The sequence below is a fragment of the Mobula birostris genome, chromosome 26 (assembly GCF_030028105.1).
Source record: "Mobula birostris isolate sMobBir1 chromosome 26, sMobBir1.hap1, whole genome shotgun sequence".
Lineage (NCBI taxonomy): Eukaryota > Metazoa > Chordata > Chondrichthyes > Myliobatiformes > Myliobatidae > Mobula > Mobula birostris.
The window spans coordinates 18,548,669-18,576,448 of NC_092395.1; the positions used below are offsets into that span (position 1 = coordinate 18,548,669).

Genomic DNA, 27,780 nt, shown 5'->3' on the forward strand with positions numbered 1-27,780 from the left:
AAATGGTACCTTTCAGCATGGGTCCGGCGGGTGAGAAAATGATGTGAGGTAATTAAGCAGCCCACACTGAATTTAAAATGTTACACCTGATTAGCTTTTCCCTTTGTGCCCAGGCGATTCATCAGCCGAGACAGATAAGACTTGCCAAGCACAATCAGGTCATCCAGTGCCTGCAGCAGATGCACTGCCGAATGCTATCAGGTTGCATAAGTGAGCATGCAGTTAGTGCACTGACCCAAAGCACCAGACATAGCAAGAACATTGCAAGGGTCTTGAAATTCCACTGCCCCAGGAAAGTCATGTGATGTGATATTTAAGGGGAACTTCTTCACTCAGAGGGTGGAGAAAGTGTGGAACGAGCTGCCAGTACTTTATACTCTACACTTTATACTTTATTGTCGCCAAACAATTGATACTAGAATGTACAATCATCACAGCGACATTTGATTCTGCACTTCCCACTCCCTGGATTACAAATATTAAATATTAAAAATATTAAAAATGGTAAAAATTAGTAAATATTAAAATTTTAAATTATAAATATTAAATAGAAAATAGAAAAATGGAAAGTAAGGTAGTGCAAAAAAACCGAGAGGCAGGTCCGGATATTTGAGGGTAGAGGTGGAACTGGTGGATGCAGGTTTGATTTCAATATTTAAGAGTAATTTGTGTAAGTACATGAATGGAAGGGGTATGGAGGGCTAGGTAGAGTAACTAGATGGGCTGAAGGGCTTGTTTCTCAGCTTTCGAGCTCAATGACTGTATGGGCAGTAGGTAAGTGTGTGTTTCCTGCAGGACTGTGTGTCAATCAAGGTGTGAATATTAAATCTCATGCAGAAGAACCTGGTCTCCTAGTCACCTGGGTTCCCTTTCTATTCCTCCACAAACTCTTTCCGTCAAATCCATGTAATAGACAGTATATGGTTTCTTTTAATGAGGGGTAGCCACTGCACACAAGCAACTTTCACCCTTCAACATGAATCTCAAGTCTCCCATTAACAATAGCATCAGCAACAGACACAGTCCCTGCCATCTTGACTGAGACAGGAGATTAACCAGTTTAAAGAACAAGGTGTAACTACTGTCTTTCATCCATGTACCTATCAGTGAGTCTCTTAAACTCCCTAATGTATCTACCTCTATCATCACCCCGTTTCATGCACTCACCATTCTCTATGTAATAAAAGCCAACCCTGCCAGCCCACACCCCCATACTCAACAGGATTGATGCCAGCCCTGCCATCCCACACCCCCATACTCAACAGGACTGATGCCAGCCCTGCCATCCCACACCCCCATACTCAACAGGACTGATGCCAGCCCTGCCATCCCACACCCACATACTCAACAGGACTGATGCCAACCCTGCCATCCCACACCCACATACTCAACAGGACTGATGCCAGCCCTGTCATCCCACACCTCCATACTCAACAGGACTGATGCCAGCCCTGCCATCCCACAGCCCCATACTCAACAGGACTGATGCCAGCCCTGCCATCCCACACCCCCATACTCAACAGGACTGATGCCAGCCCTGCCATCCCACACCCACATACTCAACAGGACTGATGCCAGCCTTGCCATCCCACACCCCCATACTCAACAGGACTGATGCCAGCCTTGCCATCCCACACCCCCATACTCAACAGGACTGATGCCAACCCTGCCATCCCACACCCCCATACTCAACAGGACTGATGCCAACCCTGCCATCCCACATCCCCATACTCAACGGGACTGATGAAGTGTCTAGGTCCAGAAACTCAACTGTTTATTCCCCTCCATTGATGCTGCCTAACGTGCTGAGTTCCTCCAACATTTTGTGTGTTGCTCTGAAATTCCAGTATCTGCCTACTCTCTTGTGTTCGTAGTTGCACCTTCTTCTGGAGGAGTAGTCCAGAAGAGGAGCAGCACTGTTCATAGAACGAACATCACTGTCAAAACGTGCTCAGAACCCTCTCCTGTGCAACTGGCTGACAGTAACAGGAATCCAGTACACTTTAGTTATCGGTACAGAGGTCCCAAGCTTGCAAAGTTTCCAACAAGGCTAAAGTAGACTTCTAATCCATGCTAGAAAAAAATCTCAGGTCCACATCTAAAGGGAGACAAACGGATCCTCCTGTTGTCTGCAAGAAGTTCTCCCCATGAATGCCAGTGTTTCCTCTCACATTCCAAAGACATGCAAGTTAAAGTTAGTAAGCTGTGGGCATGCTATGTTGAAGCTGGAAGCGTGGTGACACTTGTGAGCTGCACTCCAGCACATCCCGTGACTGTGCTGTTTGTTGACGCAAACAATCCATTTCACTTTCTGTTTCAATGTTTCGACGTACATTTGACAAATAAAGCTAATCTTTATCTTTATCTTTGTAATTGCCTTGGTCTTTATGCTACACCAAAAGTGCTGTTTAAATGCAGAAGTTGCTTTTATTGTCTCTTCAGTAGAATAATAAAAAACCGAAGTAGAGCAAGAAATACAATTTGCTAATTGTTTATAAATTCCAGTGGCCTCTCTTGATTATAAAGGGTGAAACTGCTGATCTAATAAATGTGTATTTCATTGTTACCTGGAGTCGTTCAGTTGTGTTGTCACCTGCACCATATCTCTCCTCAATAATGGCTTTGATTTGATGGGCTTCATACTGTAGCTGTTGGCGAATTAAATCCATGTGCTTTGAAACCTGGGAAAGAAAACCATTGAGATATGCTTCACAACCAAGCCAATGATATTCAAGTTCCAAGACACAGTTTACAAAAACTGTAATTCTACTTGAGTGGATTCCGGTTAATTGGGTCATCGGTTAAATGGGGCAGTCGCTTATTTAACTCTTAAAGAACAAGAACTAATCAAGAAAATAATAGGGTTCCCTTCATTTATTTAGGACATTTTGCCGCTTAATTGGGCCAGGAAACTTTTGCCAAAAAGTTTCTGACTACCGTAGGTTGTGTGCACTTCTGTGGCCATTAGACTCTACTCCGTGCTCAGAGCGGACAGTTTTTAAGTAGTGCCAATTGCATGTCTAAATAGTGTGCGTTTGTCTCTAAAAAGCAATGTTTTTTGTCGCTGATAGTTGCCAAGAGACAAGCAGTGAGACAATTCAGAACTGTTTTGCTCTCAGCAGTTTTAAGCATTCAGACTTGGAGAGGCCAGAAATTGCTGGGAGTAAAATTGAACCGATTTCACTACTTCAACAAGTTAGGAACTACAAAGAATTTGAAGGTATCAACAATCATCTTGAATGTTACAATGAAAATTAAGAATTGAAAGATGCAGTCATTAAGCATTGTATGAAGGCAGTGCATTATCTGCACTAGCTGATTACACTGATTTTATTCATTTACAGTCAATCAAAAGAACACAGTGGTATACATTGGATAAATTCCTCCATCGACAGCCATCAGGAACTAATACACTGTTTTATAGTCTTGGTGATGATGACGTCGATGGTCTGAGAGGCCAGCACCAGGCATTTTCATGCCTTACAAGGCGCGGATCGGAAGGCTGTGTGGGACGCCACGCCGCGCACAGACATTTCGCAGTATTTTTCTTTGTTTTATGAGGTCAAGTTGCGAGCTCAACACTCAACCCGGCACGGATGGAAAGCGCACTCAGGAGCGGCCCGACTGGATTCGAACCCGGGAACCTTCGTTCCGGAGTCCGGCGCTGATGTCACTGCGCCACCAGTCTTGGTAGTATTCTAATTTGTTCTGTATTTCATTTAAATACATAACTTATGACATAGTTAAACCACAGTTTGACTTTTTTATACTTTTTTAATTACTACCATGAAATTTCAACTAATTGAGGCAACCATTTAATTGGATCAAAATGTACTGGTCCCGGTGTACCCCAATTAACCAGAATTTATTGTATTTACTTAGAGGATGTGGCTATCATTGGCCAACATTGTTTACCCCTGACTATTGCTTGCCCCTAATCTGAGGAGCCAGGTAAGAGAAAATATTGTTGATAACTCCCAAGTAACATGATGGTCAGACCTAGTAAGTTTGTTAATTACTCAACCGAGTAACATTGGTAGTTTTTCTTCTCTCAAGGACATAATTGATGGGGTTTTTTATAATAATTTATTAGTTACATAATGAAAGATTTAAGATTAGCTTTATTTGTCACATGTACAGCATGTGTATTTTTGCAGAATACTGTGCAAAAGTCTTTTACACACACACACACAGACACACACACACACACACAGACCCACACCACACACATATATATAGCTCGGGTGCCCAAGACTTTTGCACAGTACTGTATTTGTCAATGTGGAGCAGGGAGCGAGTTTGTAAATCAGGCAAGAACAAAGGTTGTTGGGATTGCTGAGGGTGGAGCATCATGGGAGGAGTGTGGGACAGTGGCAGAGAAGGAGTGACAAGGGCAGGTGGTGGTGTGGGTGCTGACACACCCAGCCCTGAGACACCAGGCAATGCCATTTACTTCTAAACAGTTGGTTTACTGATTATTGCAGAATGTCTCTCTGGTGCTTCCTGTTCCCTCCTCTCCTTTACCCTTTTCCCTACCATGATTCCCCTCTTCCTGCTCCCTTCCCACTCTCAGTCCACAATAGAGACCCACATCAGAGTCAGGTTTATCATCACTCACAATTGTCATGAGATTTGTGTTTTATTTTACTCAGCAGTAACAATGCAATACATAAAATTACTACAGTACTGTGCAAAAGTCTTAGGCATCCTATCCATATCTATGTGCCTAAGACTCTTGCACAGTACTGCACATTAAAACATTCAGTGACATGTGTCATTTACATCAATAACCACCACAGTCTGATTATTGCTATGCTTCCAGCACCAACATAGAACGACCACAACTAACTGACCCTAACCTGTACATTTTGGAATGTGGGAGGAAACCAGGGAACCAAATGACCACTGGGAAAATAGACAAACTCCTTACATAGCAGCTGGAATTGAACCCTAATCACTGGTGCTGTAAAGTATTACGTTAACCACAATACTACTGTACCACCCTGTTCCTCTTACTGATCCTAATTTCTAATTCTAATCACAATTACTGATACATACTAGTTTTTACTTTCAAATTCATTTAATTGCTTAAATTTAAATTCCCCAGTTGCTTTGGCAGGGTTAAAACTCACATATCCAGCTCTGCGCACCTCCACTTGTCTGAAAACTTAATCACTGTGCTAGCATACCAGTGGAGATCAGAGGGGGTCAAGGGTAGATTTAATAGAACTGTTCAAGTGATGAAAGACTTTGATTGAGTAGATACTGAGAAAATGTCTCCCGCAGCAAGGTTGGTAACCAGAGGACAAAGTTTTCAGATAATAGACAAGAAAACCGGAGAGCGATGAGGAAATCTTTTATTCAGCAAAATCTCGTGCTTTTGGTTGTACAGTACTTCATAAAATGGTGGAGGAAGACAATTCAATAGGAGTTTTCAAAGGGATTTGGAAAGAAAAAAATTGCAGGGTCTGGAGAACGTGGGACTGATTGGATTCCTCTTTCATGGAACTAGCACAGGTATAACCTGAAGCAATACACACAAAATGCTGGAGGAACTCGGCAGGTCAGATGATATCCACGTGTGTTGCTTTGGATTTCCAGCATCTGCGGAGTTTCTCGTGTTACAGATATAATCTGGCCTCTTCCTTAACTTAAAATATTGTGATTCCATAATTTTAGGAGGAGCACCCTTTCTGGGTTCTAATAGCCATTACTGTTTCTTGTATGATATTAGTTTGGAAACTGGAATCTAATGTAAAAGAAAACGCATAAACAACTTAACATAATGTAACTGGGTGACCGTCAGATCTTATTCAGTATTGTTAAAAGTGTACTTGGGCATCCATCCAGGTAATGTTAGAATAGTTGTCTGTGCCTTTAAGGGAGACGGTGATGTCATTGCGCACACGTGGGATAGTGGGGAGGCCATTTTGCTTTCTGCGGAAGATGTGGTAAGGTGTTGGAATTGGTTTCTCCCAGAGTGTGCTGGGCATGGTGAGGAAAGGTGAGCATTAATTGACAATATCCATGTGAATTCGTTTATGCTTGCTGGCGAATTGAGAATATCGGTAGATTGATATGTTTTACATGTGGATGCTTTAGATTTTCTCGAGTGAATGACTCACCACTGGATAGCATGGCTTGGGCAAAGTTCCTCACCAGCCAAGTAGGTCAGGTTTCCTGTAATTTAACTACCAGGCGATACCTTGTAAAAGTTGTGCCAAAGTGTACCTTTCGTCTAACTTTATTGTATCAGGACTGATTGTGCATGTAACCGCATAGCGTGAATGTTTAGTCTCTGTTCGGAAGTTCAGCACGTGTGTACGTCTCAGATGAGATGTATTCGCTTACATTTTTCACTGTTATGTATAAAATGCAGGGTGGGTGGGATTCTAATGTTGTCTGTATTGTGTTCCTTCAGGATTGCCACCTGAATTAGTACCGTATTAGTTCTGGTATTTTTTTATACTGCATATGCAATTCTGTTCATACACAAGGGTGTGAACTGGAAGTTAAACTGAGATTGTAATAGCAATATCTGATTGTAAATTTGTTCATTTTGTTTCGCGACCCTCTACTGGCACTTAACCATCGAAAACCAATAAAGGAATTAAAACCCGAAAAAGTCTTTGTTGTCCTGAGCGTGTACTTTTTCCCCGGGCTACAAAAAAAACAGAGAATCTGCTGATGCTGGAAACCCAGAGTAACACACACACGCAGTACTGGAGGAACTCAGCAGGTCAGGCAACATCTATGAAGAGGAATGAACAGTCAACGTTTTGGGCCAAGATCCCTGATGCTGAGTAGTTTCAGACTGAAACGTTGACTATTTATTATTCCCTGTAGATGCTGCCTGACTTGCTGAGTTCCTCCAGCAGTTTGTGTGTGCCAGTCTCCACAAAAAGTTTATTGTAAAAGACCCAAACAGCTGACGTGAAAACAGCAGACACTCCTTTGAATCCAAAGAGTTAGAAGACTGGAGCAAATAGCTCAAGATTAAAAATTTCTTTCACCTTGCCCAGCTCAAAATAATAGCGTGCATACATGCACAGGCATGTGAACATTTTCACCATAAGAGCTACTTTCTTAGAGAAATCATTCACTAGCCAGGAATACATGAAGAAGGCAAACCATGTCTCGGCACTGATTATTGCCGTCCTTCTCCCCATTTCAAAGACACTATAACGGTTACTGTTCATCCTAACACGCTTGCGTGCTCTATCTGCAGTCAAGATTTGACACACATCCCTTTATTTCTGTATCTTTCTTGAACTAAAAGGGAAAAAGTAAATTGCACTAACTCCTATACTCAAAAGAAGGTCAATCATTTGCCGTTCATTCAAAATATTACAAAGCTCTGAACCTCAATAGAGATTACTTTCCAGCCTCAGTTTCCAATTGGTTATAAGTTAGACAGAGAGGAATGGGGTTTGAAATATAAACAAAAACTGCTGGAAACACTCAGAATCTGTAAAAAGAGAAGTTTTCATTTGAGGACCCTTCATCAGAATTTAGAAAACTAAGCCTTTTAAATTGCAGAGATGGTTGGGGAAGGAGAGGACAAAGAAATTGCCTCATATGCTGTGGTTGTCCTGGGGATAACTGCTGATGAACTAAATTTGCTGACAGATTAGCTCAGTTAGAAAGAAAAGGAAAATGAAACAAAAGATATGTAAAGTGAAAGAACATACAAAGGAATGTGTATATTTAAAGCGGAGGTTGATAGTTTCTTGATTAGTCAGGGTAGCGGAGGTTGATAGTTTCTTGATTAGTCAGGGTATCAAAGGTTATGAGGAGAAGGCAGGAGAATGGGGTTGAGGGGGATAGTAATCAGCCATGAGCAGACTTGATGGGCCAAATTCATAATTCTTCTCCTATGTCTAATGGTCTTTTGGTCCCATGAATGTGAAAGCTGCAAAATACAGAGCTGCAGAGAATGTCTGACAGGTCAGGCTCTGCTAGTGAAGAGAGACAAACTGATAAATGACCAACAAGGGGACTGGCTGGTTCTTTTACAAAGAGAGCAAATTACCTGAGGTTTTTGAATTCTGTACTGAGTACTCTGAGGCTGCAACCAGTGGAAGTCAAACATCAGACGTGCCTTCTTCTCCGCTCCTCTTCAACAAGGGAGCATTCCCCTACAGAATACCAGCTCCTGTCTCCATTAATCACTCCCTTTCCCATGGCACCTTACCATGTAGCATTACTTTCTCCCTTCCTTCCATCCAATGACCCAAATCATTCTTCCAGCTAAAGCAAAATTTCACTTTCGCTAACACAAACACAAAAGATCCTGCAGATGCTGGAAATCCAGAGTAACACACACAAAATGCTGGAGGAACTCACAGGTCAGGCAGCATCTATGGAGGGCCATAAACAGTCAATGTTTTGGGCCGAGAGCTTCTATCAGGACTTTCACTTTTTCCATGGATGTACAAGAAGTGAACGGTGACAGTCAGGACATTCTGCACACCACAGTTCCTGAGGAGGTGTTGGATTGTGCATAGCCAAAGGAAAATTTCAAAAGAAACAAGCAGCAGAGTCAAGACATTCTGTGCACCACAGTTCCCGATGAGACGAGGGATTGGACGTAGCAGGAAAGAGATTTTTGAAAGAAGCAAGTGGAGGCAGTCAGTACATTATGTGAGCCACAGTACCTGAGGTGATGTTTGATTATGCCAAATTAGGCATGTGGCAAGGGCCAATGAAAAGAAGTTAGGCTTAAGCATTGTGGGAGCAGCCATTGAGTGAGTGGACCAGTGTTGGAGTGGGGAGTGTAGGCAGTGCAGAGTACTCCTGTGGCCATTCCTTTTAGTAACAGGTACACAACTTTTGGTATAGTGTTGTGGGAGATGACCAAGCAGAGGAAAGCGACAGCAGTCAAGTCTCTGGCTCTGTGGTTCAGAAGGGAAGGGGTGGGGAAAGAAGGGATGAGCTGTAGTGATAGGGGTTTCATTGTTAGGAAAACAGAACAGGATCTCTTGTGTATGAGAATGAGATTCCAGGATGGTGTGTTGCTTCCCAGGGGCTGGGGTCATGGACATTTTGGATCAAGTCTACAGGATTCTTAATTGGGAAGATGAACAGCCACTGGTCCATATTGCTACCAATGACATGAGTAGAAAGGGTGAGGAGTTCCTGCAGAGTGAGTTCATGGAGTTAGGAGATAAAGGGCAGGACCTCCAGGATTGTGATCTCAGGATTGCTAGCTGTGCCACATACTACTGAGGCCAGAAATAGGAGGATCGTACAGTTGGACACTTGGCTAAGGAGGTGGTGCAGGAGGGAGGTCTTCAGATTTTTGGATCATTGGGTTCTCTTCCACGCAAAATAGGGTCTGCAGAGAGGATGGTTTGCACCTGTGCTGGAGGGGGACTAATATCCTTGCAGGAAAGTTTGTTAGTGCTGCATGGAGTTATAGAACATAAAAATCTACAGCACATTACAAGCCCTTCGGCCCACAATATTGTGCCGACCATGTAACCTACTCTAGAAACGGCCTAGAATTCCCCTACCACATAGCCCTCTATTTTTCTAAGGTCTATGTACCTATCTAAGAGTCTCTTAAAAGACCTTATTGTTTCCACCTCCACCACCGTCGCCAGCAGTGCATGCCACACACCCACCATTCTCTGTGTGAAAAGCTTACTCCTGACATCCCCTCTGTATCTACTGTAACCTCTGACAACCCTCCAGACTACCCACAACTCCCCCAACCTTTGTTTCATCAGCAAACTTACTAACCCACTATTTTACTTCTTCATCCAGGTCATTTATAAAAATCAAAAAGAGTAGAGGTCCCAGAACAGATCCCTGCGGAACACCACTGGTGACCGACCTCCATGCAGAATACGAACCATCTACAACCACCCTTTGCGTTCTGTGGGCAAGCCAGTTCTGGATCCACAAAGCAAGGTCTCATGCTTCCTTACTTTCTGAATGAGCCTTGCATGGGGAACCTTATCAAATGCTTTACTGAAATCGATATACACTACACCCACTGCTCAATGTGTTTTGTTATATCCTCAAAGAATTCAATCAGGCTCGTAAGGCACGACCTGCCCTTGACAAAGCCATGCTGACTATCCTCAGTCAGATTATGTCTCGACAAATGCTCATAAATCCTGCCTCCAGGATCTTCCAACAATTTGCCCACCACTGAAGTAAGACTCACTGGTCTATAATTTCCTGGGTTATCTCTGCTCCTTTCCTATAACAAGGGAGCAACATTTGCAACCCTCCAGTCCTCTGGTATTTCTCCCGTCCCTATTGATGATGTAAAGATCAACGCCAGAGACTCAGCAATCTCCTCCCTCACTTCCCACAGTAGCCTGGGGTATAGCTCATCCGGTCCTGGCTACTTATCTAACTTTATGCTTTTCAAATGCTCCAGCACATCCCCTTTCTTGGTTGGTTAAATTAGAGTTGTAGGGAGATCGGAGACAGAATACCAGAGAAGATAGTGGAGTGATTGTGGGAAATGATGTTGTTAAGCCTGCATACAAAGTCAGGAATCGAAAGGTTGAGCGTAATGGGACGGATGTTCTGAATTGTGCATATTTCAATGCAAGGAATATTGCAGGAAATGCAGATGAGCTTGGGAGATGGATCAGGATGTGGAATTATGACATTGTAGTCATTAGTGAGATGTGGTTGCAAGAGGGGCAGGACTGGCAGCTCAGCATTCCAGGGTTCCGTTTCTTTAGACATGATAGGGCAGGAGGGATTAAAGGGGGAGGGATGGCATTACTAATCAGGGAAAATGTCACAGCAGTGCTCAAAAAGGACAGGCTGGAGAGCTCGTCAACTGAAGTTATATGGGTGGAAATGAGGAATAAGAACGGGATGAGCACAATAATGGGATTACATTTTAAACCACCCAGCAGTCAGCAGGATTTAGAGGAGCAAATTTGTAGACAGATCACAGACTGTTGCAAGAAACTTAAGTTTGTTGTAGTAGGCGATTTTAATTTCTACATATTGATTGGGACCCCCATACTATAAAAGGGCTGGATGGGATAAAGTTTGTCAAACGTCGTCAGGAAAGTTTCCATAATTTTAGTAAAGTCTGACATAGCAGAATTTCAGTGGAGTAAAGCAAATTACAGTGGAGCTGGCCAAAGTAAATTGGAAGGAGATGCTGGCAGGGATGACAGCTACTGTGTGACTTTCTGGAGGAAGGATGCAGGGTAGATGTATTCCAAAAACAAAGTAATACTCAAATGGCAAAATCTTACAACCGTGGTTGACAAGGGAAGTTGAAGCTAATGTAAAAGCAAAAGGGAAGGCATACAACAAACCATAAATTAGCAGGAAGATAGAGGATTGGGAAGCTATTAAAAACCTACAGAGAGCAACTAAAAGAACCATTAGAAGGGAAAAGATGAAATACAAAAGAAAGCTAGCAAATAATATCAAAGTGGATAGTAAAAGCTTTTTCAAGCATGTAAAAAATAAAAGAGAGAAGAGAGTGGATATTAGACCAGTAGAAAATAAGGCCGGAGAAATAGTAACAGGGGACAAAGAAATGGCAGATGAACTGAATGAGTATTTTGCATCAGTCTTCACTGTGGAAGACACTGGCAGTGTGCCAGATATAGAAGGGTGTGAGGGAAGAGAAGTGAGTGTAGTGACTATTACAAAGGAGAAGGTGCTCAAAAAGCTGAACCACCCGGAGCAGATGAAATACACCCTAGGGTTCCGAAAGAGGTAGCAGTAGAGATTGTGGAGGCATTAGTAATTTTCTTTCAAAAATTATTGGACTCTGGCATGGTGCCAAATGTCACTTTATTCTTTAAGAATGGAAGAAGGCATCAGAAAGGAAATTATAGAGCAGTTAGCTTCACCTCACTAGTTGGGAAGATGTTAGAGTCAGTTGTTAAGGATGAGGTTATGGAGTACTTGGTGACACAGGACAAGATAGGATAAAGCCAGCATGTTTTCCATAAGGGAAATTCTTGCCTGACAAATGTGTTGGAATTTGTTGAGGAGATTACAAGTAGGATAGATAAAGGGGATGCAGTGGAGGTTGTATATTTGGATTTTCAGAAGGCCTTCGACAAGGTGCCACACATGAGGCTGCTTACCAAGTTAAGAGTCCATGGTATTACAGGAAAGTTACTGGCATGGTTAGAGCATTGGCTGATTGGTAGAAGGCAGCATGTGGGAATAAAAGGATCCTTTTCTGGTCAGCTGCCAGTGACTAGTGGTGTTCCACAGGGGTTGTTGCTGGGACTGCTTCTTTTTATGCTGAATATCAATGATTTAGATCAGGGGTGGCCAACCTTTTACATTCCATGCGTCAATTTTTTCATGCACGAGTTCAGATGCGATTTTTTCATGCACAAGTTCTATATTAACATATTTTTACAAGAATTGAATGAGGGTACAAGAGTTGTATGGCGCATCTGAACTCGTGGGTGAAAAAATTGACGCATGGAATGTAAAAGGTTGGCCACCCCTGATTTAGATGATGGAATAGATGGATTTGTTGTCAAGTTGGCAGGTGATATGAAGATCGGTGGAGGGGCGGGCAGTGTTGAGAAAACGGGTAGGCAGCAGAAGGACTTAGACAGATTAGGATAATGGGCAAGAAAGTGGCAAATTAAGTACAACGTTGGAAACTGCATGGTTGTGCACTTTGGTAGAAGAAATAAATATGCAGACTATTTTCTAAATGGGGAGAAAATCCAAAAATCTGAGATGCAAGTTAACTTTTAGGTTGTTCTGCACAAGGACTCCCAAGTCCTTGTGCAGAACAACCTAAAAGTTAACTTGCAGTAGAGTCAGTGGTGTGGAAGGTAAATGCACGGTTAGCATTCATTTCAAGAGGTCTAAGAATACAAGATCAGGGATGTGATGCTGAGGCCTATAAGGCACTGGTGAGACCTTACCTTGAATATTATGAACAGATTTGGGCCCCTCACCTAAGAAAAGATATGCTGGCATTGGAGAGAGTTCAGAGAAGGTTCACAAGGATGATTCCAGGAATGAAAGGGTTATCATATGAGGAACGTTTGATGGCTCTGGGTCTGTACTTGCTGGAATTTAGAAGGATGGGGGAGGGGTATCTCATTGAAACCTTTCAATTGTTGAAAAAACTAGACAGAGTAGATGTGGAAAGGATGTTTCCCATGGCGGGGGAGTCTAGGACAAGAGGACACAGCCTCAGGATAGAGGAGCATCCATTTAAAACAGAGATGCCTAGAAATTTCTTTTAGCTAGAGGGTGGTGAATTTGTGGAATTTGTTACCAGGGGCAGCTGTGAATGCCAGGTTGTTGGGTGTATTTAAGGCAGAGCTTGATCGGTTCTTAATTGGACACTGCATCAAAAGTTACGGGGAGAAGGCCGGGAGTGAGCCTGAGGAAGGGAAAACAGGATCTGTCATGATTGAAAGACAGAGCAGACTCAATGGGTCAAAAGGGTTAATTCTGCTTGTAGGTCTTATGGTCTTATACTCAATACATAGAGGCCCCAACCAGAGAGAGTGCTATTAGGGAATGAGACAGGGCAAGTGACAAAGATCTGTACAGGTCAACACTTTACATCTAGTGATCATAATGCCATTAGTTTCAAGATAATTATTGAGATGGATAGCTCTTGTCCTCGTGTTGAGGTTCTAAATTGGGGAAAGGCCAATTTTGATGGTATCAGAAAGAATCTATCAGGTATACATTGGGATGGGTTGCTTTCTGGCAAAGGTATACTTGGTAAGTGGGAGACCTTCAAAGGTGAAACTTTGAGTGTACAGATTTTGTACATACGCCCCTGTCAGAACAAAAGGCAAGGATAAAAGGTTTAAACAGCCTTGGTTTTTGAGAGACTCTGAGGCACTGTTTAAATAGAAGGATGAGGTGCATAGCAGGTATAGGTAGGAAGAAGCTCCTAAGGCATAAGTGTAAGGGGTTTCTTCTTTTATGTTACTGCTAAGGCTAATAAAATGGCTTCCTTGTTATGTTAGAATAAAATGGCTTCTCTGTGATGTTAACTGCTGAGACAGTGGTTCTCTCTCTAGCAGCTTGTTTGGGTTATAATTACTGATAACGAGAATTGTATTCATGTGCTAGCCAATTGGGATAGATGTTATTCTTTCTTGTGTGTCTGTAAGCTATTGTTTGCGCGGGCTTTAGGGCAGAAGGCACAATGGGGACAGAGAGAGGAGACGCGATGCTGTAAGCTGGGTGACAGAACGGACCCCAAGTGGGAGTCCAAGGCCCAGAGTCTTCAGCAAGGAGAAGAGACGAGGACAGACTTGTGTGGAGTGTCTGGTCGACCATCGTGGTTGGTCCCAGACGGCGGGTGGAGGAGGTCGGAGGGGATTGAATGATTGAAAGAAGACTCCGTTAATTGAGCTCCAACGGTTGTGCATGAAGTGGTTGAACTTTGATAAGTCTGGTGCCTTTTACTTTCCTTTTATATTATATCTCTATTAATTACATAGTTCCAGTAAGATCTATAAAGTGTAATCATTTAATTGCATATGGGGTACTGTCTGTTATTTGGCGTGGTGGGGTACATCACACAGCATCTACACAAACTCGATTACAGAGTTTCGCGGGGCCGAAGGCCGCTCCCCTAGACGGAAGCAAGCCGAGCAAGCCTGAGGCTTACCAGGGGGCTACATAAGAAATGCAAGAGAACACTTAAAAAAGAAAATCAGGAGGGCTAAAAGAATGTATGGGGTTGTCCTAGCAGACAAGGTGAAGGAGAATCCCAAGGGCTTCTATAGATGTATTAAAAGCAATAGGATAGCAAGGGACAAAATTGGTCCTCTTGAAGATCAGAGTGGTCATCTAAGCATGGAGCCAAATGAGATGGGGGGGGGCCTTAAATAGGTTTTTTGCATCTGCATTCACTCGGAAGATGGACGCAGAGTCCTTAGAAGTGAGGCGACACAGCAGTGAAGTCATGGACCTTATACAGATTACACAGGTGGAGGCATTTTATGTCTTAAGCCAAATTTTGGTGGATAAATCCCCAGGGCCTGACAAAGTGTTCCCCTCCCTTGAAGTGCAAAGATTCCGTGGCCAATAGCAGAGATACTTAAAACGTCCTTAGCCGTGGGTATGGTGCTGGCGGTTAGAGGATAGCTGATATTGTTCTGTCGTTTAAGAAAGGCTCTAAGAATAAGCCAGGAAATTATAGGCTGGTGAGCCTGACATCAGTAGTGGGGAAGTTATTGGGAAGTATTCTAAGGAACCATATATATAGTATTTGAAAAGACAGGAACTAATCAGGGACAGTCAACATGGCTTTGTTTGTGTTAGGTCATGTCTAACCAAATCTTATAAAGTTTTTTGAGGAAGTTACCAGGAAAGTTGATGAAGGCAAGGCAGTGTATGTTGTCTACATAGACTTTAGCAAGACCTTTGATAAGGTCCCATGTGAGAGGTTGGTCAAGGTGTTTCAGGATGAGGTTGTAAACTGGATCCAACATTGGCTTTGTGGGAGAAGCCAGAGTGGTAGTAGATGGTTGCCTCTGATTGGAGGCCTGTGTCTAGTGGTGTTCCGCAAGGATCTGTGCTTGGTCATTGTTGTTTGTCACCTATATCAATGATCTGGATGGTAATGTAGTAAACTGGATCAGCAGATTTGTGGATTGGATAGCAAGGAAGACCATCAAAGCTTGCAGCTGGATCTGGACCAGCTGAAAAAGTTGACTGAAAAATAGCAGATGGAATTTAATGCAGAGGAGGGTGGTAGAACAGAGATCTGGAAATAAAGATCCATAATTCCTTGAAAATGGTGTCACAGGGAGATAGGGTCATAAAGAGAGCTTTAGCATATTGGCCTTCGTAAATTGAGTACAGTGGTTGTGATATTATGTTGAAGCTGTATAATACATTGGTGAAGCCTAATTTGGAGTATTATGTGCAGTGCTGGTCACCTATCTATAGGAAAGATATCAATAAGATTGAAAGAGCCAAGAAAAAAATATCTTTAAGAATGTATCCAGGACTTAGGACCTGAGGTGTAGCAAAAGGTTGAATTAGTTAGGACTTTATTCCCTGGAGCGTAGAGAATGAGAGGAGATTGAATAGAGGTATACAAAATTATGAGGTGCATAGACAGAGTAAATGCAAGCAGGCTTTTTTCACTGAGGGTGGGTGAGACTAGAACTAGTTACGGGTGAAACGTGAAATGTTTAAGGGGAACATGAGAGGAATCTTCTTCAGTCAGAGGGTGGTGAGAGTGTGGAACGAGCTGCCAGAGGAAGTGGTGGATGTGGGTTCGATTTCAACATTTGAGAGACATTTGGATAGGTACCTGGATGGGAAGGGTATGGAGGGCTGTGGTCCTGCTGCAGGTCGATGGGACTAGGCAGATTAATAGTTCAGCATGGACTAGATGGGCTGAAGAGACTGTTTTTGTGCTCCAGTGTTCTATGACTCTATGACTTTATTTAGAGTTCACAATGTGAAATCCTCAAAACTGGAGAAACAAACACTGATTGGGTGGTTACTCTTTGGAGCAGACACATTCAGTCCAGAGGAGCAACTGTTGCCTGCCAGTTTAGTTCCCCACCCTATTCTGACCCGTCCATGACCTCCAGCACTGTTACAATGAAGTCCAACGTAAGCTTGAGGAAGAGCACTTTATCTTCATCTGACTGTGTCGCAGTCCTGTAGATTCATTATTGAATTCAACAGCTTTCTTTCTTTACCTTGTAGCATTGTTTGAGTCAGCACTGGTCAGTCCTGCTGTGGGTCAATCTATCTGTAGCAGTGGCTCAGGCTCTCTCTCCACGGTCACAGCCTATTCTGTCGGCTCTCTTACAAACCTCCACTTCACAGAGTTAAGTTCCTTGGACACAAAAGATCCTGCAGATGCTTGAGCAACACACACAAAATGCTGAAAGAAGTCAGCAAGTTAGGCAGCATCTATGGAGGGGAATGAACAGTCGACTTTTGGAGTCAAGACCCTTCGTCACCTAAAATATCAACTGTTTATTCCCCTCCACAGATGCTGTCCAAGTTGCAGTATTTTGTGTGTGTACCTTGAGTTATTTTGATTATGTTTTTGTCTTTAACTACTCTCATCTTGCACTTTCCATTTCTTTATGTTCTCTCTCTCTCTCTCTTTTTTCCCTCTCTTCCCCCCTCCCCCCTCTCCCTCTGCCTCTCCCTTCATTGATGATTACACCATCAACAGCCTATCACCATGGCAACCTTGGCCTCATCCTATCAGAAATATCCCCTTCATCCTTAACCTCTCCGCCTTAAAATTAACTTGTTTATCTCCTTCTTAGTTCTTACAAAGGATCCTTGAGTTGAATAGCCAATTCTAGTTTTTTTTTGACTAACGTTGCCTACCCTGCAGAATTTTCTGCTTTTTTTCACATATATTGCAACCTTCCAGCATCTGCAGTTTTTGTTTTGATGTTGGGGAGAAATGTGGACTTTGTGCTATAATGAACAATGGGTCAGTGAGTTTTATATCCACCCAAACTTTTATTCCTGGTGACCTCATCAGGATCAACATCGGGAGAAACTTAAAACATGGATAGCATGCACCAAATGCTGGTTAAACTCAGCAGATCAGGCAGCATCAATGGAGAGGAATAAACAGTCAACACTTCGGGCTGAGATCCTTCAGCAAGATTGGAAAGGAAGGGGGAAGAAGTGGGACAGTGGTAAGGAGTATAGGCTGGCAGGTGAAATATTGGCGGTTCATTCCTCTCTGGTGAAACATCGGCTGTTCATTCCTCTCCATAGATGTTAGGCTTGACTTGCTGAGTTTCTCCAGCATTTTATGTAGGAACTTAAGCAGCATGCACAAAATGCTGGAAAAATCAGCAGGTTAGGCAAAACATCTCTGGAGAGCAATATACAGTCGATGTTTCAGGCTGCTACCTTCCTTCAGGACTGAAAGGAAGGGGAAAGAAGTCAAAATAAGAAGGTGGGGGCAGAAGCAAAAAGAGTATTAGCTGGAAGGTAAAACATTGGCTCTTTATTCCTCTCCGTTGGTACTGCCTGACCTGCTGAGTTCCTCCAGCATTTTGCAGATGTAGCACTGGATCTTCAGCACCTGCAGAATCCCTTGTGCTATTGAGATTTACAACTTCGTTGTTTTTAGAACTATGCAATTACAGTAAAAAGATCATCATGAGAATACAGAACAGAACTCGTGTCCGTACAGGTGCTTGCCAACTCAGAGTCTTTTAAATTATGAGAAGCATAGAAAGGGCAGTCAGAATAGTTTCCCTTGGGTAGAAATCTCAAACACCAGAAGACTTGCTTTTATGGTTAGAGGGGAGAAGTTTAAAGACAATGTGAGGGGCAAGTTTTTTTTTTACACAAGAGGAATAAGTGCCTGGAATTGGCTAATGGGGTGGTTGTGAGATCAGGCCTTTTGATATAGAGTTTAAGAAGCTTCGACGTGAGCACTCATTCTGAGCTGTAAATCTCCCCAGTTCTATCGAAATGCTTTTGGTGATGGGTCTGAACCCAGATTCACAGGGTGTGTTTCCAAATTCTGCTGTACTCACACTTCTGATTTGTGACAGTTCATCTGCTCGCTTGCCGAGATTCTGGATCTGAGCGCTATAAAAGGCTTTCTCCGTCTCTTCCTTTTCAATCTCAGAAAGAAGCAGAGTCCTATGAAAGAACAGACAGAACAGCATCAATGACAAATCACCCTCTCTTCCACAGAAAATCAAACCTTTCCTGGCTTAATCTGAGATCCCCTAAGGATCAGGAAATTTTCTTCATCTCTGGGAGCCCTCCATCATCCGATTATTTTCACCATGTTTTATTTCATCCCCCACACTCCACCTTCATCCATCTTGTCCTTTCCTCGTCCGAGGCTTGAATTTCACTGGGAACAGTAATTACACTTTGATTAATTGATTGCTGGGACGAGAATGACATCATTTGAAGTAATATTGTAAGTAGTTTAGAGGTTAGTGCAGCATTATTACAGGTTAGTGTGCCGACGTTTTGAGTTCAATCCCAGTGTCTTCTGTAAGGAGTCTATACGTTCTCCCCATGAAATGCGTGTGTTTTCTCCAGATGCACCGGTTTCCTCCCACAATTCAAAGACGTACTGGTTAGTGGGTGAATTGGAGTGTAAAACAATGAGAAGAAGCCTTAATGAACTTGATCAGAAACCCAAGGTACAAGGTCAGTGAGGTGAAGAGAATTAACTTCATTTATAGATCATGGCCCTTTGAAATTCTTTCTTTCTTTGGGCTGAGGTAACTAAATATTTTCAAAACTAAAATCAATGTTTATTTGGTCATTTCAAGCTATAATGAAAGGATAGGGAAAACGGAGTTGATGTGGAAGTTCAACAGGATCACAGTGAGTGGTAGCAGATCCAAGTCCTGCTCACGTCTCTTAAGTTCGTGCGTTATTAACCAAATTGTGCAATTCACATCATGTGGTGCTGCTATCCATTTTGAATCAGGAGTATGGCTAATATGTTCAGCCAATCAAGATTCCAAATCAATTATGCCAAAGCTATAAAAAAAAGATACAAAACTTTTACCAGAATCAGAATCATTTTTGACATCATCGGAATATATCATGAAATTTGTTGAATTTGCAAAAGCAATACAATGCAATATATAAAAGTAGAGAAAAAAACTGTGAATTGCAGTAAGTACATATATATTAAATGGTTAAATTAACTAAGTAGTACAAAAATAAAAATAATACAAGTATTATTTTCAGTGTTCATGGGTTCAACGTTCATTCAGAAATCGGATGGCAGAGAGGAAGAAGCTGTTCCTGAATCATTGAGTGTGGTCCTTAAGGCTTTTGTACCTCCTTCCTGATGGTAGCAATAAGAACAAGGCATGTCCTGGGTGATGGGGTCCTTAATGATGAATGCCAACTTTTTGAGGCATCGCTCCTTGAAGATGTCCTGGATACTACGGATGCCAGTGCCCATGATGGAGATGACCAAATTTACAGCTCTCTGCAGCTTATTATCGCCCTCCTCACTGAGGCCCTAATCCCTAATGGCCTTGAAGTTTGTGCAATTATTTATTTTGTGATTATTGGTTCGTGTCAAGGAGCTTCACTGATTGGAGAGATTGATTGGAAGATCAAGCAGAGAGGCCATTGATCTACACAGTGACAACCGAGGACACTGTGTTCGATCTGTGGTAATCCTGAACCTTTCTGCTTACTTGTAATAGATCTTAAAGTCAGGAGCCCTGCAAATTGGTCAATATTGACTACACTCTGACGAGGTTCTGCCAACAACAGCTGCGTCATCGGCGAATTTATAGATGGAGTTTGAGCTGTGCCTGACCACAGTTCAGAAAGGGTAGAGCATCAGGCTAAGCATAAATCCTTGGGATGTGCCTGTGATGATAGATAGTGAGGAAGAGATGTTAGTTCTGATCTGCACTGACTGTGGTCTCTCGATGGAGAAGTGAAGGATCCAGTTGCAGAGGGAGATACAGAGGCTCAGGTTTTGAAGCTTGTTGATTAGTTCTGAGGGGATGATGGTGTTGAACGCTGAGCTGAAATCAATGAACAGCAGCTTGACCTAGGTAACACTGTTGTCCAATTGGTTGAAAGCTGAGTGGAGAGCCAGGGAGAGTCTAATCCCACTTGCCTTGGTGGTTGGACCACATTTGGCTAATGTATGAAACAACCAAGACTCACTTTCACCCTTGAAACATAAGTCGAGTTTATCTGCGAACAGTTTAAATTCTTCTCTTTAACGGCCCGTCTTTCCTTTTCAAGGTGAACTGGGGTCCTGTCGGAGTCCATGATCTACATCTGCGCTCAAACTGCAGTTTTTCAGGGCAGTGGATTCCTGCTCTTGGAACTTGCGGAGCAGCCAAGCGCTTTCGCTATCTCCAGAAGCAGCCTGGAAGACGTGTGCTTTCAGCCCTGTGGACAACCCAATTCCTCACTAGTGGCACCGACTGAAGTGACATGGGAGATCGGAACATCGAGACAGTGGGTGCAGCTGTCAGAGGCCTCTGCACTCGAGCAATCACCCTCTCTGTCTTGGTGGTGGGAGAGTGTTTGTTACTGATTCTCAAGTCATGGGAACTCGAAATAAAGTGACACTGCAGACTGTAACATCAAAACAGCAAGCTGTTGGCCTCCCCTCTCGCTGTGGAAGGAGTGATACCTCTCTCTTCTTTGTTAGTGAGAGAGAGAACCTGTGAGATAGCGAACGGTTGGGATGAATGATGGATTCTAGATCAAGGTCTCTTTGGGGGCTTTGCTATTGTTTGTATGGTGGGAGGTTGGGGGGGGCTGATGCTTTCTGCTGGAACAAGTGGGGGAAGAGGGAGGGGGTGGGTTGATGCTTTGCTGCCTGTTGTGCGTGGGAGAGAGGAGGGGGGCTTTGGGTTCTAACGTTTCTCTATCATTCATTCTTTGGGGTTTTTCTTCTGTTTCATGGAAGAGTAAGAATTTCAGGTTGTATACTGTATACGTTCTCTGATATTAAATGGAACCATTGAAGCATTGAATTCCAAAGTTGTATTTTCAAAGCAACAGAAGCATTCTTTGGACTGCTTGGGAACTCTTTTAAAACTCAGGTGATAATCATTAAATGAAGGCAAGTGAGTTGGAATTTTAAGTAAATTGGCACATTCATGTTCTCAGAAAATGAATTGTTTTCACTGTTTCAGAAAATACATTGTTGAGTATTCTTTCTGCGATGTTTTGTATAATTCTTTGAGTTATAGGTTTGTTTGAAACCATGAAAAAAAGGCTGTTTTCATCCACATGGCTTGTATGATTGTGTGGATACAGTGCCATAAGGATACAGTATAATGGTTTGGATGCATAGTATTGCTGATAACTGAAGATGATAGTTTATTTGGTAGAAGTATAGGCATCCGTTAGTCTCATGAGACCATGGATTTGCGCCTTGGAAGGTTTCCAGGGCGCAGGCCTGGGCAAGGTTGTATGGAAAACCAGCAGTTGCTAATGCTGCAAGTCTCCCCTATCCACACCACAGATGTTGTCCAAGGGAAGGGCATTAGGACCCATACAGCTTGGCACCAGTGTCATCGCAGAGCAATGTGTGGTTAAGTGCCTTGCTCAAGGACACAACATGCTGCCTCAGCCAAGGCTCAAACTAGCGACCTTCAAATCACTAGACGAACACCTTAACCATTTGGCCACGGTTATTTATATGTTTATATTTAGTATTTTTATATTTTGTGTTATATTTTTGATCATTTAGAATTAAAGCGAGATGTTCCCACGGAATAACAGAAATGATAGTTAAAGCAAAACAATCCTGAATGCTAAATGATTAACAGTATATACGGGAAAAGAATTGAACTTGATTCAATGCACCATCACATTGCCTATTGTTATACAGTTAACTGGATGTACTGTAATTTATTTTGATTCACCATAAAGTTATTGAGGAATAAGCAGTACAATGTGTATGTTTCACTAGCCATCTCCCTTTTTCAGGGGTTCTACCTGGAGATTCACCCTTCTTAAATCTTCTTATTAAATTCCTATTGTGGCCAAGCGGTCCCACAACAATAAACGCTCACTCAAGGTCAGCAAAACCAAAGAGCTGATTATTGACTATAGGAGGAGGAAACTGGAGGTCAATGTACCAGTTCTCATCAGAGGTTCTGAGGTGGAGAGTGTCAGCAACTTTAAGTTCCTCAAAGCTATCATTTTAGATGGTCTGTCCTGGGTCCAGGATCTGAGTGTCATTACAAAGAAGGCACGGCAGCCCCTCTAATTTTTTAGGAGTTTGTGAAGATTCGGCATGTCATCTAAAAGTTTGACATTGTATTTGCACAATTGTTGTCCTTTGCACATTGGTTGACCTTTTGTTGTGTAGTTTTTCATTGATTTGATTGTGTTTCTTTGTATTTACGGTGAATGCGCGCAAGGAAATAAATATTCAAAGTAATTTTATTATCAAGCTACATATCTGTCACCATATACAACCCTGAGATTCATTTTCTTGCAGGCATACTCAGTAAGTCTATAACAGAATAATAACCAATATACAATCAGTGAAAGGCCGCACCAACTTAGACTTCAAGACAACAAACTGCAAATGCGAAAAGAAAGAAATAATAATAATAATAAATAAATAAACATCTAGCTTCAATATGACAGAAATTTGTCTTTGGTTACTAGCACATAGCTGGCACGAAAAATGAGCTGCTGGTTCCAATCACTGGGAGGCAGAGTTGTCTAAAGGTTAGCACAACACTTTACAATGCCAGCTATAAGAAAGGGGTTCAATTCCCACCACTGCCTGTAAGAAGTTTCTACTTTCTCCCCATGACCATGTGGATTTGCTCCCGTTTCCTCCCACTTTCCAAAGATGTTCGCTTCGGATTAGTGAGTTGTGGGCATGCTTTGTTGGCCCAGTACAATCCTTGCTGATTTGAATTGACTGTATGTTTTGATGAACATGTGACAATATAACCTATCTCCCAAAACCCTGGGAGGATACACTCACAATCCTTGAGCATGAGCAAACATAATTGTCTCCAACAGACTCTTCCCTTCCTTGACAAATTATTCTGAACGTTTAGTGCTTTTGTGTAAAAATGTTCATGCTAATGCATAAATGGTAAATATTTTATTCTCCTGTTATTTTCTTAGGTCCAATTAGCTTCCCCGCTTTTATAAAGTATTCACACTCACCCAATCGGAACCATGTAAAATTTATAAAACTTTGTGCCAAAGTGGGCAAATCTTGATCTCTGTTCCCATGATTTCTCATTTCCTTGAATATTTTCTTCCTGTTTAATTAATTCCCTTCTGAATGTTGCAGATGACTTGACATCAATTGGAACTTAAAGTAATGCATTCCATCATTTGAAATGTGGTGTAAAATTATATCAGCTGATCTCTTATTTTTTGGTTCTACTCTTCGTTGACTGAAGGATCACACGATACGAAAGGACCATCATGTTCTTTGAAACAGCTTTTCAATGAGTCCCACTCTGCTCCTCCATTTCCCCACAGCCCCATTTTTCAGCCATTACTGGTGAATCTCCCTCCTTTCAGGAATTCCATTCCAGATCATAGCTATTACACCTAAACTAAGGCCACTTCTTTCTGGAATGATAAAGTTTTACTTTGTGTCAAAAGGATGAGTAGACTTTTTCCACTAAGATTAGGAAAGATAAATATGAGAGGACATGGCTTTAGGGTGAAAGGGGAGAGGTTTAGGGGGAACATTAGGGGGAACTTCTTCACTCAGAGAGTGGTGGGAGCGTGGAACGAACTGCCATCTGACGTGGTAAATGTGGGATCACTCTTAAGTTTTAAGAATAAATTGGATAGGTACATGGATGGGAGAGGTTTGGAGGGTTATGGACTGGGTGCAGGTCAACGGGATGAGTGGAATAAAGTTTTGGCACAGACTAGAAGGGCCGAATGGCCTGTTTTCTGTGCTGTAATTTTCAAGACTGATTGTATGTTGTCCAAAGTCTGATAAAATATAATGGCCATTCTTTTCAATGGTGGAAAAACCATCTTTTACTATATACATGCAAAGCACAGCATTTCACAGTGATACACAATGAACAGTCCCCATACTATCGAATCTATTACCTTTCTTCATTAAGTTCTGCCAGATGCTGCATCTTTCCATGTGCCACTGGTAAGTTATCTTGGACCTGTGGTGCTCTAGGATGCACCAGGTTCCTTTCAGCTGTCTGGTCTGACGCAAATGTGCTTTGTCCTGAGCACACCATGTTTGATTGCCACTTTATGTCACACAGATTGGCAATATCGGTGTTCAGTTCTACAGAACAAACAGAAAAATATTTGAACTTGAAACCTTTTGTAGATACAAGCTTAAATTTATATACAGTCAAGGTGCTCAATCCATCTTTCAAACCACCATCAATACATTCTTCATCTGTCTGTTGGGTTAGGGTGTAGGATTGTTATTTTTCCTGTATTTTTCTTGTAGTTTAACTTTCCTATGCTTGCTTGTATTTTTATATAATCACCTATATACATACTGTATAACTGTTCAATGAATTATTCAGGTATCACAGTACAATTGCTTTTGTCTTTTTCTGGAAACTTCATACTTTCCAGTAGCAGCGGTCATGCTGCTTGAAACTGGCTACTTTATAGGTTAATTCTTATCACTGCAATTTGTCTTATCTCCAGTGTATGAGATGACCACTACTGCTTTTTTCCTTTGTCTTTCTTTGGTCATTCTTTGTTATTACAACACTTGAAAAATTGCTTAGCAATATGTCTTGTGCCTCATTCTTGACTTCCAAAGAACCTTTGGATCTCAAAGGCATCATGGTCCAACATGTCCATCACTCACCATATAACCTTCCCTAGTAATTATCTTCAATTAAACTAGGCTCCAGTTAAAAGTTCCACCTGATTTCTATTCCCTCCTGTATTTCTGCAGAGTACAATGCTCTGCCACTCTTATTTAGCTATTGATGCTCGTAGCATAGAAACATTGAATATCTACAGCACAATACAGGCCCTTCGGTCCACAATGCTGTGTGAGTATACATTTCTTGGCAGAACTAATTGCGTTTCTAACATTTTTATATCATTCATTCTTTGGAATATTTCTTCTGTTGCGTTGATGTCTATGAAGGGTAAGAATTTCAGGTTGTATACTGTATTCATTCTCTGAGATTAAATGGAACCACTGAACCTGTTGATTTGTCTATGATGAATGGGATAATCTAAATACTAGAGACATGCCATACTGACATGAAAGTTTTCTATTCATGGAGAATAGTTGATGTTTAGCACTTTCTTCCTCAAAGACCCATCAGTGCTAAGTTGTTAATTTTAGATGTGAGGGTGAGACTTTTGATAAGCAAAATCATTTCAGGATGTGATGGGGTTCACAATGTTACAGTCATAATATTGAACGTGCAACAAACTCAAAAGGCAAAACTCCAGTTCAATGATCCCATGATCCTCTATTCTTGAAATAAATAGTTCCTGTAAATGAGGATGAGAATATTGTACCTTGTAACAGACAGGGAACGATGCTACTGCCAACGTTAAATTGTCTTAAGTGGTTTGTCCCTTTAAGATCACATTGTCTAAGGAAGAGTGAGTTGATAAGTGAAGAGTGATCATCTATCACAAACCAGTGTCAGAGTATTTAGCCTCCCTTATGTTGCCTTCTCTTCAGTCAGTTCTATTGAAATCAATAGGGCAGATCTGTCCTGAGACCAGTCTCCCCTGCCCCTGAACCCATGAAAACTTAGGCACAGCCTACAGCTGGGGACCCACCTCTCAGCACTTTAGCCTGGCTCAGTGCAGGGTGAGAGCAGTCAGGAGTAGAGATAGTCTCCCACTCATAGAACAGCTTCCACAACTGGTGAGGCTGTTCATTGAATATCACTGTTCATTGAATGTCATTGTTGTTGACAATAATTCAAATCACTTTGGCTATCTGGTAATATAAATTATTAACTATTTCCCACGGTATTAAAAAATGCACTCAGAAACATTAAAGATCAATAAAAATCAATGCAATCAAAAACCTTATTTTGCCATTCTGAGAAAGAATTGCAAACCTGAAATTTTTAACTGTTTCCCTTTCGATGGAAGCTGCATGACCTACAGAGATTTTCCAGAATTTTCAGTGTTTGATTCTTCTACCTTTCTCTGGCAGCCATCTTCTCTCCTGACACAGGCTCAGCAGCAGCTGTCAGCCTGAGAGCTGGGATGTCTGTGGACATCTGAGTTGCTGGAAGGACATCAATCCTATGAAAGACAAACTTTGATCTACCTAAAACTTTCCAGCTTTCAGTATAAGGAGAGCTGTGTTGAATGCTTCCGTCTGACATATTTCAAGGAGCAGGTGCAAAATGGCACATGGGTGATAGAAAAACGTAGGACTATGTAGGAAGGAAAGGTTAGATTGATTTTAGAGAACGTTACAAGATCTGCACAATATTGTGTGACAAGAGGCCTGTACTGTGCTGGAATGTTCTATGTCACATTTTCTAGATGCTCAGTGCTGTGTTGGGGCTCAGAGCAGCTACTGGAAAGGGTTTGTGAAGGACTACAGTCCGGGATCCTGTACCACTGGACGTTGACGGGCCGGGTCCAGTGCATTAGCTGTCAAATACTTTGTCAATGTATTATTTAAGGAAGAACATTCTATAAAATGTATTGATTATAGGCATCCATTAGTCTCGTGAGACCACGGATTTGCGCCTTGGAAGGTTTCCAGGGTGCAGGCCTGGGCAAGGTTGTACGGAAGACCAGCGGTTGCCCATGCTGCAAGTTTCCCCTCTCCACGTCACCGATGTTGTCCAAGGGAAGGACACTAGGGCCGACACAGCTTGGCACCGGTATCATCGCAGAGCAATGTGTGGTTAAGTGCCTTGCTCAAGGACACAACATACTGCCTCAGTTGAGGCTCGAACTAGCGACCTTCAGATCACTAGACTGACGCCTTAACCACTTGGCCACGCACCAACACATGTATTGATTAGATGATTAGATTAAGGTAGAGAAAGATGTCTATCGATTGCATTTCCAATATGCAATCAGTGGCCACTCTGTTAGTACACCTCTACACCTGCTCATTAATGCAAGCATCCAATTAACCAATCATGTGGCAGCAACTCAATGATAAAAGCATGCAGACATGGTTGTTCTTTGGAACAAACATCAGAATGGCAAAGAAATGTGATCTAAGTGACTTTGACTGTATAATAATTGTTGGTGCCAGATGGGGTGGTTTCAATATCTCTGAAATTGCTGAACTCCCGAGATTTTCATGCACAACCATCTCTAGATTTTACAGAGAATGGTGCAGAAAAACAAAAAGAAACATCAAGTGAGTGGCAGCTTTGT

General features: G+C 42.1%; 1 protein-coding gene across 1 annotated transcript in view; it reads right to left on the reverse strand.

Annotated features, from left to right (window-relative positions):
* apc2 (APC regulator of WNT signaling pathway 2) overlaps positions 1 to 27,780 on the reverse strand; it is a 165,365-nt gene that overhangs the window by 83,804 nt on the left and 53,781 nt on the right. Inside the window, exons 3-5 of the mRNA XM_072243853.1 lie at positions 24,526 to 24,718; positions 18,489 to 18,597; positions 2,568 to 2,681 (exon numbers count right to left, since the gene is read on the reverse strand). Of these exons, the coding sequence (XP_072099954.1) occupies positions 2,568 to 2,681; positions 18,489 to 18,597; positions 24,526 to 24,718 (416 nt within the window). The remainder of the gene's footprint in view (positions 1 to 2,567; positions 2,682 to 18,488; positions 18,598 to 24,525; positions 24,719 to 27,780) is intronic.